The sequence below is a fragment of the Mauremys reevesii genome, linkage group 24, assembly GCF_016161935.1.
Source record: "Mauremys reevesii isolate NIE-2019 linkage group 24, ASM1616193v1, whole genome shotgun sequence".
In the NCBI taxonomy this organism is placed as follows: Eukaryota; Metazoa; Chordata; order Testudines; family Geoemydidae; genus Mauremys; species Mauremys reevesii.
In genome coordinates this window covers 8,164,071-8,177,382 of record NC_052646.1, presented here as the reverse complement: position 1 = coordinate 8,177,382, position 13,312 = coordinate 8,164,071, and the positions used below count along the sequence as shown (strand labels likewise).

Genomic DNA, 13,312 nt, shown 5'->3' with positions numbered 1-13,312 from the left:
TAGCCCTGTATTCTGAGTGATGAAGACTGCATAAGATTTACTTCCTTTCAGAGCTCATTACTCCTGAGGTGCTCAGGAACCATGGTTATGGTTGCCATATAAGAATCTACTTAGATTGACTAACCCCATTTTTAACTGAGAGAGATCACTTACTATTAGGTCTCACTTCCTGTTAAATCTCCCTTTCTGCTTACTTCAGATAAGCCTTGGTTCATTCAGTAACTTAAAGGGGGTGTAGGTTAGCAGCTGCTTAGATGCTTCAGTGAAAGTAACTATATACTATAGTGACAGATGTGATATAAATTCCTAGATTACTTCCATGTTAATTGTTTGCATTTGTCCATCCCCAGGTCTGTCAATATCGTTCGTCGCTTTACTCTGAAGTGGATAGCCATTTCCGAATGATCCATGAGGACACACGGCACCTGCTCTGTCCTTATTGCCTGAAAGTCTTTAAGAATGGCAATGCCTTCCAGCAGCATTTCATGAGGCATCAGGTAACCCAAGTACGGACTTAGATTTACAGTCTTTGCAAAGTTTTGATTAAAATGGTTCATTTTTCACAGAGACTTCAGTGGGAGTGGAGCATATGCTTAAAGCTGAATCAGGGCCTGAAACAGATGATTGCGCGCGCGCGCACACACACACACACCGGACAGAAATTGGATTAAATAGGGATTGCCTCTTACCTCAGCTATAATTAGCACAAATAACTATTTAATGTGAGAAATTATGTGTTTTCCCTGTCGGTATTTGTTTCCAAGTTGTAATTAACAAAGATTGTTGGGGGGTGATATAAGCCTTTTATCCTTCTGGGTGAAAAGTTCACATTCCAGAAAATAAATTCCATCCCACAGACCACATTTTTTATAGCTATTGGGAAGCTCTAGTTCCATATCTATTGCCTAGAATGGTGACCTCTTTTAAGTGTGAGTAGTTCTAAGTTCTAAATTATGTAAAGTTAGTGCTTTTGGCAGGTGGCAGATTGATAACCCCAAACCCTTAGTTTACTCACAGAACAGTTATAGGGTGTAGGCAATGGAAAGGCAAGCAGCTTCCACGTGCTGCTCTGCCAATGTGCCTCAGCCGTGACTAGGAGAAAACCCCCTCTAGGAGAAAGAGAAGAGTTCATTTTTCTTGATCCTGCAGTTGTTGGTGCCTCTGCTGATAAAGGGACCAATTCATAGACCCAAGGCCAGAAGGGACCACTATGGCCACCCAGCCCGACCCCCTGCACAGCGCAGGCCACAGAATCTCACCCACCCACTCCTGTAACAAACCCTTAACCTATGTTTGAGTTATTGAAGTCCTCAAATCGTGGTTTAAAGACCTTAAGGTGCAGAGAATCCTCCAGCAAGTGACCCGTGCCCCATGCTGCAGAGGAAGGCGAAAAACCTCCAGGGCCTCTACCAATCTTCCCTGGAGGAAAATTCCTTCCCGACCCCAAATATGGTGATCAGTTAAACCCTGAGCATGTGGGCAAGACTCACCAGCCAGCACCCAGGAAAGAATTCTCTGTAGTAAAATAGATCCCACCCCATCTAACATCCCATCACAGACCATTGGGCCTATTTACCTGCTAATAATTGCCGAGGTGGAGGTGATTTTATGATGTGGACACTGTACCCACTGGAAATTGAACAAAGGCCACCAGTAACTACTTTTAATACAGCATTTTCAAATGTCACCTAAACTTGACTGGACTTGAGATCAAGGGAATAAAAAGAAGAGAAGCCATTGTTTTGGTTTCTTTAAATAAATAAAATAAACCACCCAAGAACCTTCTCTTTTTGCTTCCACTCTCCAAAATTAAATATATTTCATTTTTATTTTGCTTTAGAAGAAGAGTGTTTATCACTGTAACAAGTGTCGTCTGCAATTCCTATTTGCCAAGGATAAAATTGAACACAAGCTGCAGCACCACAAAACTTTCCGAAAGCCCAAACAGCTAGAAGGACTGAAACCTGGAACCAAGGTAAGGGATCCAAGCTAGACAGCAGCCCTCGCTCCTCCTCCTCCATTTTCTCAGAAGTATATCAACACTATCAATATGTACCTCCTAAAAATTCCAACAGCATTTTTCTACCAGTTTTTACTAGATGCCATAAAACAGCTGTTTGCAGAATGTGGATCACTTCAAATCTACACCTGTTGGAACAGACTGATTCCACCTGCCATTCCATGTTAAATTGAGCAGACAATTGCAAAGCTGAGGAGCAGAGATCAGGAGTGGGGCAGCATGTGTCTTAAGATATGCAAAGCTGAGGTATAGCCTGTATCTGTCATTTGCTGCAGGTTACAATTAGAGCATCTAGAGGACAGCCGCGGACGGTGCCAGTATCTTCGAATGATGCGCCACAGGGCACCTTGCAGGAAGCCACTCCACTGACGACTTCCTCGGATCCCCAGCCCATCTTCTTGTACCCACCCGTCCAGAGGAACATCCAGAAGAGAGCAGTCAAGAAAATGTCAGAACTTCTTGCTAAGTTTCAAATTAAAAGGTTGTTAAAGAAAATGCAGTCAGCTATGTTATGCCACCATTGATGGCAGACTGCTCCTCAGCACTGTGCAGTTTCGGCTTGTTCACTGCCAGGAAGAACTATCATGCCAGGAGAAGCCAGCTTTCCACAAGACCAGGATTAAGTCAAATTATTAAAACAGTTTTGGTTTTTTTAATTTTCTCTTTTGTGGGGTTTTCCCTGTAGAGAGCCCAGAGGAGCCTCTCTCTTTCTCTTCCCCCTCTCATCCTGTCTTCCTCAGAGGTCCCACACTGCAGCCTTAATTTTTTCTGGTTAGGGCAGTCCACTGCATTTGAGTACATGGCATAAGAGTGATTCCTTAATGAGGTGTCACAAATGGGGAAACTAAAGCCTAACACTAAGACGATTTATATAGCTAGGGCTGAAAGTATAGGTCAGAGGAGATTATTTTGACTGCATTTTTTTTTCTGGAAGTTTGCCTCTGCCAATGACAGTCTTCACTGTTTGCTGATTAGCTTTGTCTTTTGTGTCTGAGGGGGTTTGTAGTAACAGGAATTGTAACTCCACGAGGTATCTGTACAGCCACTGATGAGAATGTCCCCTTTCATCTGCAGGAGTGTCCTGGGGAGGCAGACGTGCTTGGAGTGCAGCTTCGAAATCCCAGATTTCCCAAACCACTTTCCTACCTACGTCCACTGTTCGCTGTGTCGTTATAGCACTTGCTGCTCCAGAGCATATGCCAACCATATGATCAAGTAGGTGTAAAAGGACTCTCTAGAAAAGTAAACCTGTCTAATACACTGGAACCTCACCCCACCCCTTTTGATTGTCATTCTCCTTTACTGGGGCATCAGTAAGTTCCAGTTCACTAAAAGTGGGTTATAGAGCAGCGTGCATGTGGTTTGTATCAACGCAGAGGGTGGTAATGGGTTTCTTTGTACACCTGTCTAAATGAGATGAGAGAACAATTGAGGGCAAATGCTGGACGAGGATTAATCTCAGTGCATTTCAGCTCACATGAGGGACATACACACACACGCACCCCAACGCCTTTTAATTTGCCAGCCACCTCGAAATATCCCGTCTAACTTTTGCAGCTGCCCTCCCCATTCAGAATCAGGATTTGCTGATCCTGCTCTAGACCATTGGTCCTAAATACCTCTCCAAGTTCTTAAGCATGAGTGACTGTGGTAAATAACACATTACTAGGTAAGAACTGTCATTAACTGCCCTCTGGTGCAAATCTCTGAGAGCTGTGGGTTTCAGAGCAGAGATATTGCTGTCTTGTGATCAAAAATGAGTTCATGCTACATTCACACAAGCCTACAGATCCTAGAAAACGATGGATGCAGCACAGTTGCCCCCAGAGCCAGGGTCAAGCAGTTTAATCAGGGATAGGAATCCCATTCCTCTGAAACCTTAATTGAAAGATAGGGAGACTTGCAACAGAATGATTCTAAAATAGGATCAGATTTCTCTGAATAAGTGTGCATGATTTTTTGTCTGGCTTAAATATGCAGAATAATCCTGAGACTCTAATAAATATCCTTGTTTTTTACCTTGCAGCAACCACGTTCCTCGGAAGAGTCCAAAATACTTGGCCTTGTTTAAAAACTATACTGCCTGGTAATGCCAAGCTTGATTACATCTTATTTTAATTTCCTAACCATCTAAAGTGATTTATATTCTGATCTTCTAACTCTGTCATCTTCTGTAATTATCCACTTTCTCAAGAAGATCCAAATTTTTTTTTCTGTAATAGCAAAAAAGTGTTTAAACAGAGCACAAGATCCTGGGTCATATTTTACCCTCAATAACCTGCAACTCCTAATGACTTCTTAGGGCAGGTCTACACTACAGCCCGGATCAATGCTCTGAGATCAATCCACCAGCAGTCGATTTAGTGGGTCTAGTGAAGACCCACCAAATCGACAGCAGATCGCTCTCCAGTCGACCCCTGTACTCTACCCCCGACGAGAAGAGTAAGTAAGTCAATGGGAGAGTTTCTCGTGTAGACCCCACAGTAACTCGACCTAAGGTACGTCAACTCCAGCTATGTTATTCATGTAGCTGAAGTTGCGTAGCGTAGATTGACTTACCGCAGTAGTGTAGACATACCCTTAGTGTGAGCTAACTTCATGTGGCACATAATGGGAAATGCACTTATGCAGTTGAAGGCAGAATTTGGTCATAAGAACGTAAGAATGGCCATACTATCCCAGACCAGTATCCTGTCTTCCAATAGTGGCCAGTGCTAGAAGCTTCAGAAGGAGAGAACAGAACAAGGCACTGAGTGATCCACACCCTGTCATCCAGTCCCAACTTCTTTTAGGACAGCCAGAGCATGAGATTGCATCCCTGACCCTCTTAGTTAATAGCCATCGATGGATCTATCCTCCAGGAACTTTATCTAATTCTTTTCTTAATCCAGTTATATTTTTGGTCTTTACAACATCTCCTGGCAATGACTTCCCCAGGCTGACTGTGTGGTGTCTGAAGAAGTACTTCCTTATGCTTGTTTTAAAGCTGCTGCCTATTACTGACCCCTGGTTCTTGTCTGAAGGGGTGAATAACACGTCCTTATTTGCTTTCTCCACACGATTCATGATTTTCTAAACCTCTATCGTATCTCCCTTCAGTTGTCTCTTTTCCAAGCTGAACAGTCCCGTCTTTTTAATCTCTCCTCATATGGAAGCTGTTCCATCCCCCTAATAATTTTTGTTGCCCTTCTGTGTACTTTTTCCAATTCTAATCTATCTTTTTTGAGATGGGATGACCATAACTGCACGCAGTATTCAGAGTATGGGCCCACCATGTTTTTATATATGGTGGTATTATGATATTTTTTGTCTTATTATCTATCCCTTTTCTGATGGCTCCCAACATTCTGTTAGGTTTTTTGACTGGCGCACATTGAAGAGTATCAGAGGGGTAGCCGTGTTAGTCTGGATCTGTAAAAGCAATAAAGAATCCTGTGGCACCTTATAGACTAACAGACGTTCTGCAGCATGAGCTTTCGTGGGTGAATACCCACTTCTTCAGATGCACATTGAAGAGATGTTTTTAGAGAATTGTCCACGATAACTCCAAGATTGGTTTCTTGTGTGGTAACAGCTAATTTAGACACCATCATTTTGTATGTATACTTGGAATTGTGTCTTCCAGTGTGCATTACTTTGCATTTATCAGCATTGAATATCATCTGCCATTTTGTTGCCCAGTCACCCAGTTTTGTGAGATCCCTTTGTAACTCTTTGCAGTCTGCTTTGGACCTAACTGTCTGGAGTAATTTTGTATCATCTGAAAACTTTGCCAACTCACTGTTCTACTGTCTTTTCCTAATCATTTATGACTGTTAAAAAGCACTAGTCCCAGTACAGATCTTTGGGGGACCCTGCTGTTTACCTTTCTCCACTGTGAAAACTTATAATTTAGTCCTACTCTTTGTTTTTCATCTTTGAACCAGTCACTGATCCAGGAGAGGAACTTGCCTCTTTTTCCCATGACTGCTTACTTTGCTTAAGAGCCTTTGATGAGGGACCTTGTCAAAGATTTTCTGGAAGTTGAAGTACACTATGTGCACTAGATCACCCTGGTCCATATGTTTGTTGACCCCCTCAAAGAATTCTAATAGATTGGTGAGGCATGATTTCCCTTTACAAAAGCTGTGTTGGGTCTTCCCCAACGTATCATGTTCATCTGTGTGTCTGATAATTCTGTTCTTTCTGTCGTTTCAACCATTTTGCTGGTACTGAAGTTAGGCTTACCAGACTATAATTGCTAGAATTGCCTCTGGAGCCTTTTTCAAAAATTGGCATCATGTTAGCTCTCCGCCACTCATCTGGCACAGAAGCTGATTTAAATGATAGGTTACATATCCCAATTAGTAGTTCTGCAATTTCATATTTGAGTTCTCTCAGAAATCTGGTCCTGGTGACTTATTTCTGTTTAAAGTATCAGTTTGTTCCAAAACTTCCTCTACTGACACCTCAATCTGGGACAGTTCCTCAGATTTGTCATCTTAAAAAAAAAAAAAAAAAAAAAATGGCTCAGGTGTGAGTATCTTCCTTACATTCTCTCCAGTGAAGACCGATGCAAAGAATTCATTTAGCTTCTCCTCAATGACCTTGTCTTCCTTGAGTGCTCCTTTAGCACCTCAGTTGTCCAGTGGCCCTGCTGATTGTTTGGCCAGCTTCCTGCTTCTGATGTACTTAATTTTTTTTATTTTAGTTCTTGTCTTTTAATAGTTGCTCTTCAAATTCTTTTTTGACCTGTCTAATTATGCTTGACTTGCCAGAATGTATGTTCCTTTCGGTTTTCTTCATTAGGATTTGACTTTCAGTTTTTAAAAGATGTCTTTTTGTCTTTAACGGCCTCTTTTACTCTATTGTTTAGCCATGGTGGCTTTTTTCTGGTCCTCTTACTGTTTTTTTGGGAGTGGGGATACATTTAGTTTGAGCCTCTATTATGGTGTTTTTTTAAAAAAAATTCCATGCAGCTTGCACACATTTCACTTTTGTGACTGTTTCTTTTAATTTCCGTTTAACTAGCCTCCTAATTTTTATGTAGTTCCCCTTTTTGAAGTTAAGTGCTACTGTGGTGGGTTTCTTAGGTATTTTCTCCCTATAAGGATGCTACATTTAATTACATCGTGGTCGCTATTACCAAGTGGTTCAGTTGTATTGACCTCTTGGAACAGATCTTGTGCTCCACTTAAAACTAAATCAAGAATTGCCTCTCCCCTTGTGGGTTCCAGGACTAGCTGCTCCAAGAAGCAGTCAGTAATGGTGTCTAGAAATTGTACCTCTTCATCCCATCCCGAAGTGACATGTACCCAGTAAATAAGGAAGTAATATTAATGGGGGATTTCAACTAAGTTTTCTGGTTTTATAGCCTGTTTAGTCTCCATGAGAACTTTCCTTATCTCTTTATTAATGGTTGCTGCTTTATATGAAATGCATCTATTTGTTGTGATGCTGGTGTTCTTAAACACTCCTTTTCTCTTCCCCCTCCTAGCGGGGTAAAGTTGGCTTGTGCCTCCTGTCTTTTTGCAACATCTGAAGGTGATGCAATGGCCAAGCATCTGGTCTTCAACCCATCACATGAGTTCAGTAACATCATTTTCCGAGGTAAGAGTTTGAGGTGAAGCAGAAATGTCACATTGTAATGTGGGGCATAATGCAATTATTTATAGACCATGGGCCAGATGCTTCCCTGGTATATCTATGTGGGATGAATTTGGCCTAGTATTCCTCTAGCTTTCCATGCTATTTATATGTAAAACATAGAGTAGATTCATAGATTAGGTAAGAAGGAACCACTGTGATCAGCTACTTTGACCTGCTGTATAACCCAGGCCATAGGACATGTAGGTAGATGTTTAGTGTTGTGGACCCTTCATAACAGAATGAGAGAGTTTGTCTATTCTGGAGGTTTGGGGGGTTGGTTTAATATCTCCTTTCCTTTTTTGCGTATAGTTACAGCTGTATTGCTGTGGGACTCATCCAGGGGCTGTATGAATGTTGTTAGTAAGTTATTCTTCCTCTGAGAGTCTATTGAACCAGTGAGAGGCTAAGAGGCATTGTACTGCTGCTGAAGTTACAATTTTGGATGAGGCTTAAAACTTGTATCCTAGACGCTTATCATTAAATATCCCTATTACATTTTGCTAAAGGAAGGTGTTACCTCCAATGGCCTGGGCAAATTCCAATTTACTGGCCTATATCCAGCCTAACTATATTCCTTCTGTGACTTCAAATGAATACAGTATTTCTCTGCTGGTTTTAGTGGTCATTGTCTAGTGTCATTGTGCATTGTTAGCTGCTGTGCATCAACCCAGAGGTGGCTGCATTTCAGTGGTGGATACAGTGATTACTCTATAGGTATGAAATTATACATATAAAGTGTTTGCAAATTGTGTTGAGATCCTTCAGGATGACTGGCGCTGTAGAGGTACAAGATCATCATCCTAGAAAAATGATTTTTGTTGTTTGTCGTTGATGTTTGCAAACTAACCTCCAAATATTTCCTTTTTCAGGGCCCACTTGGATTTCACATTCAAGGTAAACTGTTTGACATCTCTGATCTGCCAAATACTCTTCTAGTTTTTGTTCCCTGTTTTTGTTTTTCTTGTTTTAAGCTGGTTCTTTGTGTTCTCTCCCTTCAAGGCACAGCCAGCCCCCTGACGGAAGCATGAAGAATATATACTCCACCTATCCCCCAAGTAAAGCTGCTACTGTGAAATCAAAGCCTTCGTTACCTGAGAAGGATGAGTTGGAGCCTGAAGCAGTGCCAGAGGCATATAAGAGACCTGAAGTTAGTCAGGAGGAAGAGTGCTTAAATATTGATGATCAAGAAGAAGAACAGACAGCAAAAGAGCCCGAACCTGTAAGCAAAAAGGAACAACTGTCCGTGAAAAAGCTTCGTGTCGTATTGTTTGCTTTGTGCTGCAACACTGAACAGGCAGCAGAGCACTTCAGGAATCCTCAGAGGCGTATCAGGCGCTGGCTGCGGAGGTTTCAAGCTTTCCAAGAAGACAACTTAGCATCTTTGTCAGAGGGCAAGTACCTCAGCTTAGAGGCTGAAGAGAAGCTAGCAGAGTGGGTCCTCACTCAAAGAGAGCAGCAGTTGCCTGTGAATGAGGAAACTCTCTTTCAGAAGGCAACCAAGATTGGCCGGTCCCTTGAGGGAGGCTTCAAGATCTCCTACGAATGGGCAGTGAGGTTCATGCTCAGGCACAACCTCAGCATGCACACCCGCAGAGCGGTGGCTCACCCTCTCCCCAAAGACGTAGATGAAAATGCCAGCTGCTTCATTGAGTTTGTGCAGCGGCAGATCCACACCCAGGACCTGCCGCTCTCCATGATCGCAGCCATTGATGAGATCTCTCTTTTCCTTGATGTGGAGGTACTGAGCAGCGACGACAGGAAAGAGAATGCGTTGCAGACAGTGGGGACCGGGGAGCCCTGGTGCGACGTTGTCCTCGCTATCTTAGCTGATGGCAGCATTCTGCCAACACTAGTGTTCTACAGGGGTCACGTAGAGCAGCCTGCCAATGTGCCAGAGTCTATTATATTGGAAGCAAAGGAGAATGGTTACAGCGATGATGAAATCATGGAGCTGTGGTCTTCTAGAGTGTGGCAGAAGCACACGGAGTGCCAGAACAGCAAGGGCATGCTGGTGCTGGATTGCCACCGAACACATCTGTCTGAAGAGGTACTTTCCTTACTGAATGCATCCAGTACTCTGCCAGCCGTAGTCCCTGCTGGCTGCAGCTCCAAAATCCAACCCCTGGATGTGTGCATAAAAAGGACTGTGAAAAACTTCTTGCATAAAAAGTGGAAAGAGCAAGCTAAGGAAATGGCGGACTCCACATGTGACTCGGACATTCTCCTCCAGCTGGTTTTATGCTGGCTGGCGGAGGTTCTGGAAGTCATTGGCGACTGTCCTGAACTCGTGCAGCAGTCCTTCCTGGTGGCTAGTGTGCTGCCTGGCCCCGATGGCACGGCCAACTCTCCCACACGCAATGCTGACATGCAGGAGGAGCTGATCGCCTCTCTTGAGGAGCAGCTGAAGCTGAGCGATGAGCTGCAGGACGAAGAAGTTGGATTCCAGGATAGGACCCGTGCCGAAGAATCTACAGGCCCAGAAATCCTCCACCAGCTCTTTGAGGGGGAAAGTGAGACTGAATCCTTCTATGGCTTTGAAGATGCTGATTTGGATCTGATGGAAATCTGAGCACTAATCTGAGAATCATGATCCAGAAAGGGTTATTTTTTAAATAAATGTTGGATGAGACCATTACACTTCCCTGTGGATTTGTGGGATTAGGAAATTTGTAGGTGATCACTCAGATTAATAGCCATTTATGCTGTTCATTTATAAGTTTTGTGCTTTTTTTTAAAAAAAAGAAATCACTGTGTTGGTATTTTCTGACGCTATATTGTGGGTGAATATTTTTGCGTTTTCTTTACCTCACTGTATCATAGTTTTCTGTTTTATTGTGCAAAAATGTTTTGAATTATACTACATCGTCAATGTGACCATTTATAAAGAAAGGAAAAAAAAATATGTAGCTAATGAACCAGTATATAAATCTTTTGGTTGTCTTAACACAGAATTTTTTTTTTTTTTTTAACACTTGACCCAGAGATTTAGGTTTCTGTAGTATCTTTAGATATGAATTATTGCTTTAATGTGTGAAACCTTCTATTATTGGCCATTGAGATTTGGGTTTTTGTTTCTTTTTTAAAAAAGAAAAAGAAGAGCAATGACTTTGCTTGTGAATCTTGACATGGGGTAAAACACAAGCGATAGAATTTTGCCTGTTCAATGCCAGCAACGGTTCTTAGGAGCCATTAGTATTTGAACTGGGGTTGAACTGAGATCTATATTTAGGGAGTTAGGTGCAGTGTTAAAGCCAGCCTCTCGTTTTTGAGTAGACTTCATGACAACTGGAGGACACTGTGTGTGATGGTTTCATTCCTCCACCCAAGAAACCATCTGACACCCACCCACCTTGCTCCAAAGAATTACTGACAGAGGGTACATGACGGAAGAGACAAGCCAAGCCTGTCTTGATCTTCCTGTACAATAGATGGGAGCTAAAACTATATGGACCATTAAACAACCTTTTTAAACTACTAGTAGTTGATAAACCTGCTTTAACCAGTGGCATCAGACACTACGTTCCTTAGAATTAGAAAATCTGATTTAATGAAACAAACTGTGATGTGCACAAAAGGAAGACGTTTGTTTTTATTTTTCACTGCCAGCTTAAATTTTTCTACAATTTGCATGTTTGAGGGTTTTTTAATTGTATGTATTATGGTATAAACTGAAAGCATTTTGACATACAAAAATCAGAAGCACCTGCACCTTTCTGTTTCCATAGAGGTTTTTGAGAACCTTCCCTATTACCCAAGGAAAGCAGGAGGCAGCATGTGCAGACCTGTAAATGGTTCATCTTTAAAGTGTACATAAGTGGAACATTTAATAAAACCAGGGAAATGGATTTATAAACATGTGTTTTTATTATGGAGAAGTATTTAACTCTTGTAAATTTGATAGAAAAGTGCATATTATCCTAAATTAATTCTCTTGCTCCTCTGAACTCTGCAAAAAATGTGAAGCTGATGAAGCTTTTGTTTTGACATGACCAATTCCTGATTTGATTCAATTTGTACACAAATGCCGTGCTTGGGAAGGGACTCAGTAGCTCACTGTGTCTGGAAAAAAGCCAGAGATGGGATAGTAATGAAATGGGTTTACATGTAGCTAACACTTAGAGCCTGATTCTGCCCTCAGTTGTACCTTGCAACCCTCCACAAAATCAATGCGACGCTAGCATTTTGGCACCTAATTGCCTTATATTAAGTAACGTAGGTTAAGTGCGACAGCCTGTTGTCCTGAGGGTTTTTTAAAGAAAAGTCTGAAAAGCATAAATGATACATATTTATAGTCTACTGTAAAAACATTCATTGCATTTCATCTTTATTTGGCAATCTCTACATTCTTAAACAACAGCTTAAAGTTTTTAAGTTGTTTACCTCATAGATGCTGGTAAATGGACCCTATTTAAATGAAACTTAAGCAGCAGTCATGAATTATAATTACAAGGGTAAATCAGTTGCAAAGAGATGGCCCAGTTTAAGCAGACTATTCAGTATTTTAGCTACATGTAGCTGCATTCTTTACTATCCTTCTAATGTATTAGTTGGCTAGACACATGACCTGCGATCCCAAAAAAGTGGAGGCATCTCAGCTCTAAGTGCTTGTATGTGTCTTAAGACCATGTGTGCTATGGACAGTTTTTTGTATGATGTTCATACCAAATTGTATCCTACTGTGTCTCCTACTATTATGATGAGGCCCTTTGCTTACAGAACTCTTAAAATTCCTAATTTCACATGGTTTTAGTTCATTCACTGTTGAGGTGAGATTCTCTTCCAAGGGCTTCATCCAAGTCCTTTTAGAATTTGATGTTAGCAGGACCTCGTTAGACCAGTGAATGGTAAGAGCTGTAAGACTGTCGAAGACCAGCCATATATACAGAATCATTTGTGAAAGTATAAATGTGTCAGACCATCTATTTAACTGAATGAACTGGTATTTTAATTCTTTAGAGGTAATATCTTATTGTTTCTTAAGACAGCTATAAGCTAAAGAGCAAAGGTTGTTTGTTTTTACTATTTACGAAGGTCAGTAAAGCATTAGGCCTGTTACCAGAGCACAGGCTGGGAGCTAGCAGCTCAAGTTCTAATCCTGGCTCTGTGCTGATATTATGTAGCCTTGGCCAAGTCACTGGAGTCAGGCATCCAAATTTAGGCAACTGCTCAGCTTTAGGCACCTAAGTTTGAAAACTTGAAATCTGTAACCTCTTGCTATCAAGTTTTTTTTCCAATCTGCACCATGGAGAAGATATTGAAGTACCTTCCTCACAGGAAATTGGACTACTTAATGTTTTAAGTACAAGCCTGCCCAATAAAACACTTATTTGTTAGTAGTCTTCACAAGTCTAATTTTCCTGCGTAGTGCTTAAATATGGGGACAAGAGGCACACTAGTCAACACTTACGGTCACATTGATTTTTTTTTTTCCCTCCAGAATTACTTGTGAGGAAAGGTTGGAGCCCTGTGTTATCATCTAGCTGGTGTAGTTTAGCACTTGCTCCATATGGTGTTATTAGAAATTGTTTTCATTGCACTTGGTATTGGATTAAAAGGTGAGCTAAAGGTTTTTACCTATCATGATACAGATTCATGACCCTGTTTCTCTAACAGTTGGTATTCCAGGCTGTAGGGCTGCCCATGTTGTTTGAGTGGTTGTCACAC

The 13,312-nt window shown here is 41.6% G+C and overlaps 1 protein-coding gene across 10 annotated transcripts in view; it reads left to right on the top strand.

The window, feature by feature from the left end:
- Window positions 1-11,501, top strand: part of POGZ (pogo transposable element derived with ZNF domain) — a 65,106-nt gene extending 53,605 nt beyond the window's left edge. For 5 of the 10 annotated variants that reach the window (XM_039512292.1, XM_039512295.1, XM_039512291.1 and 2 more), the window contains 8 exons: window positions 351-506; window positions 1,841-1,975; window positions 2,296-2,468; window positions 3,095-3,235; window positions 4,047-4,106; window positions 7,497-7,609; window positions 8,518-8,542; window positions 8,648-11,501. In XM_039512292.1, coding sequence (XP_039368226.1) covers window positions 351-506; window positions 1,841-1,975; window positions 2,296-2,468; window positions 3,095-3,235; window positions 4,047-4,106; window positions 7,497-7,609; window positions 8,518-8,542; window positions 8,648-10,217 — 2,373 coding nt within the window. In that variant the 3' untranslated portion in view covers window positions 10,218-11,501. Of the gene's footprint in view, window positions 1-350; window positions 507-1,840; window positions 1,976-2,295; window positions 2,469-3,094; window positions 3,236-4,046; window positions 4,107-7,496; window positions 7,610-8,517; window positions 8,543-8,641 lie in introns of all 10 variants that reach the window. The other 5 variants (XM_039512296.1, XM_039512290.1, XM_039512294.1 and 2 more) reach the window with 3 other exon arrangements.
- Window positions 11,502-13,312: the final 1,811 nt, after the last annotated feature.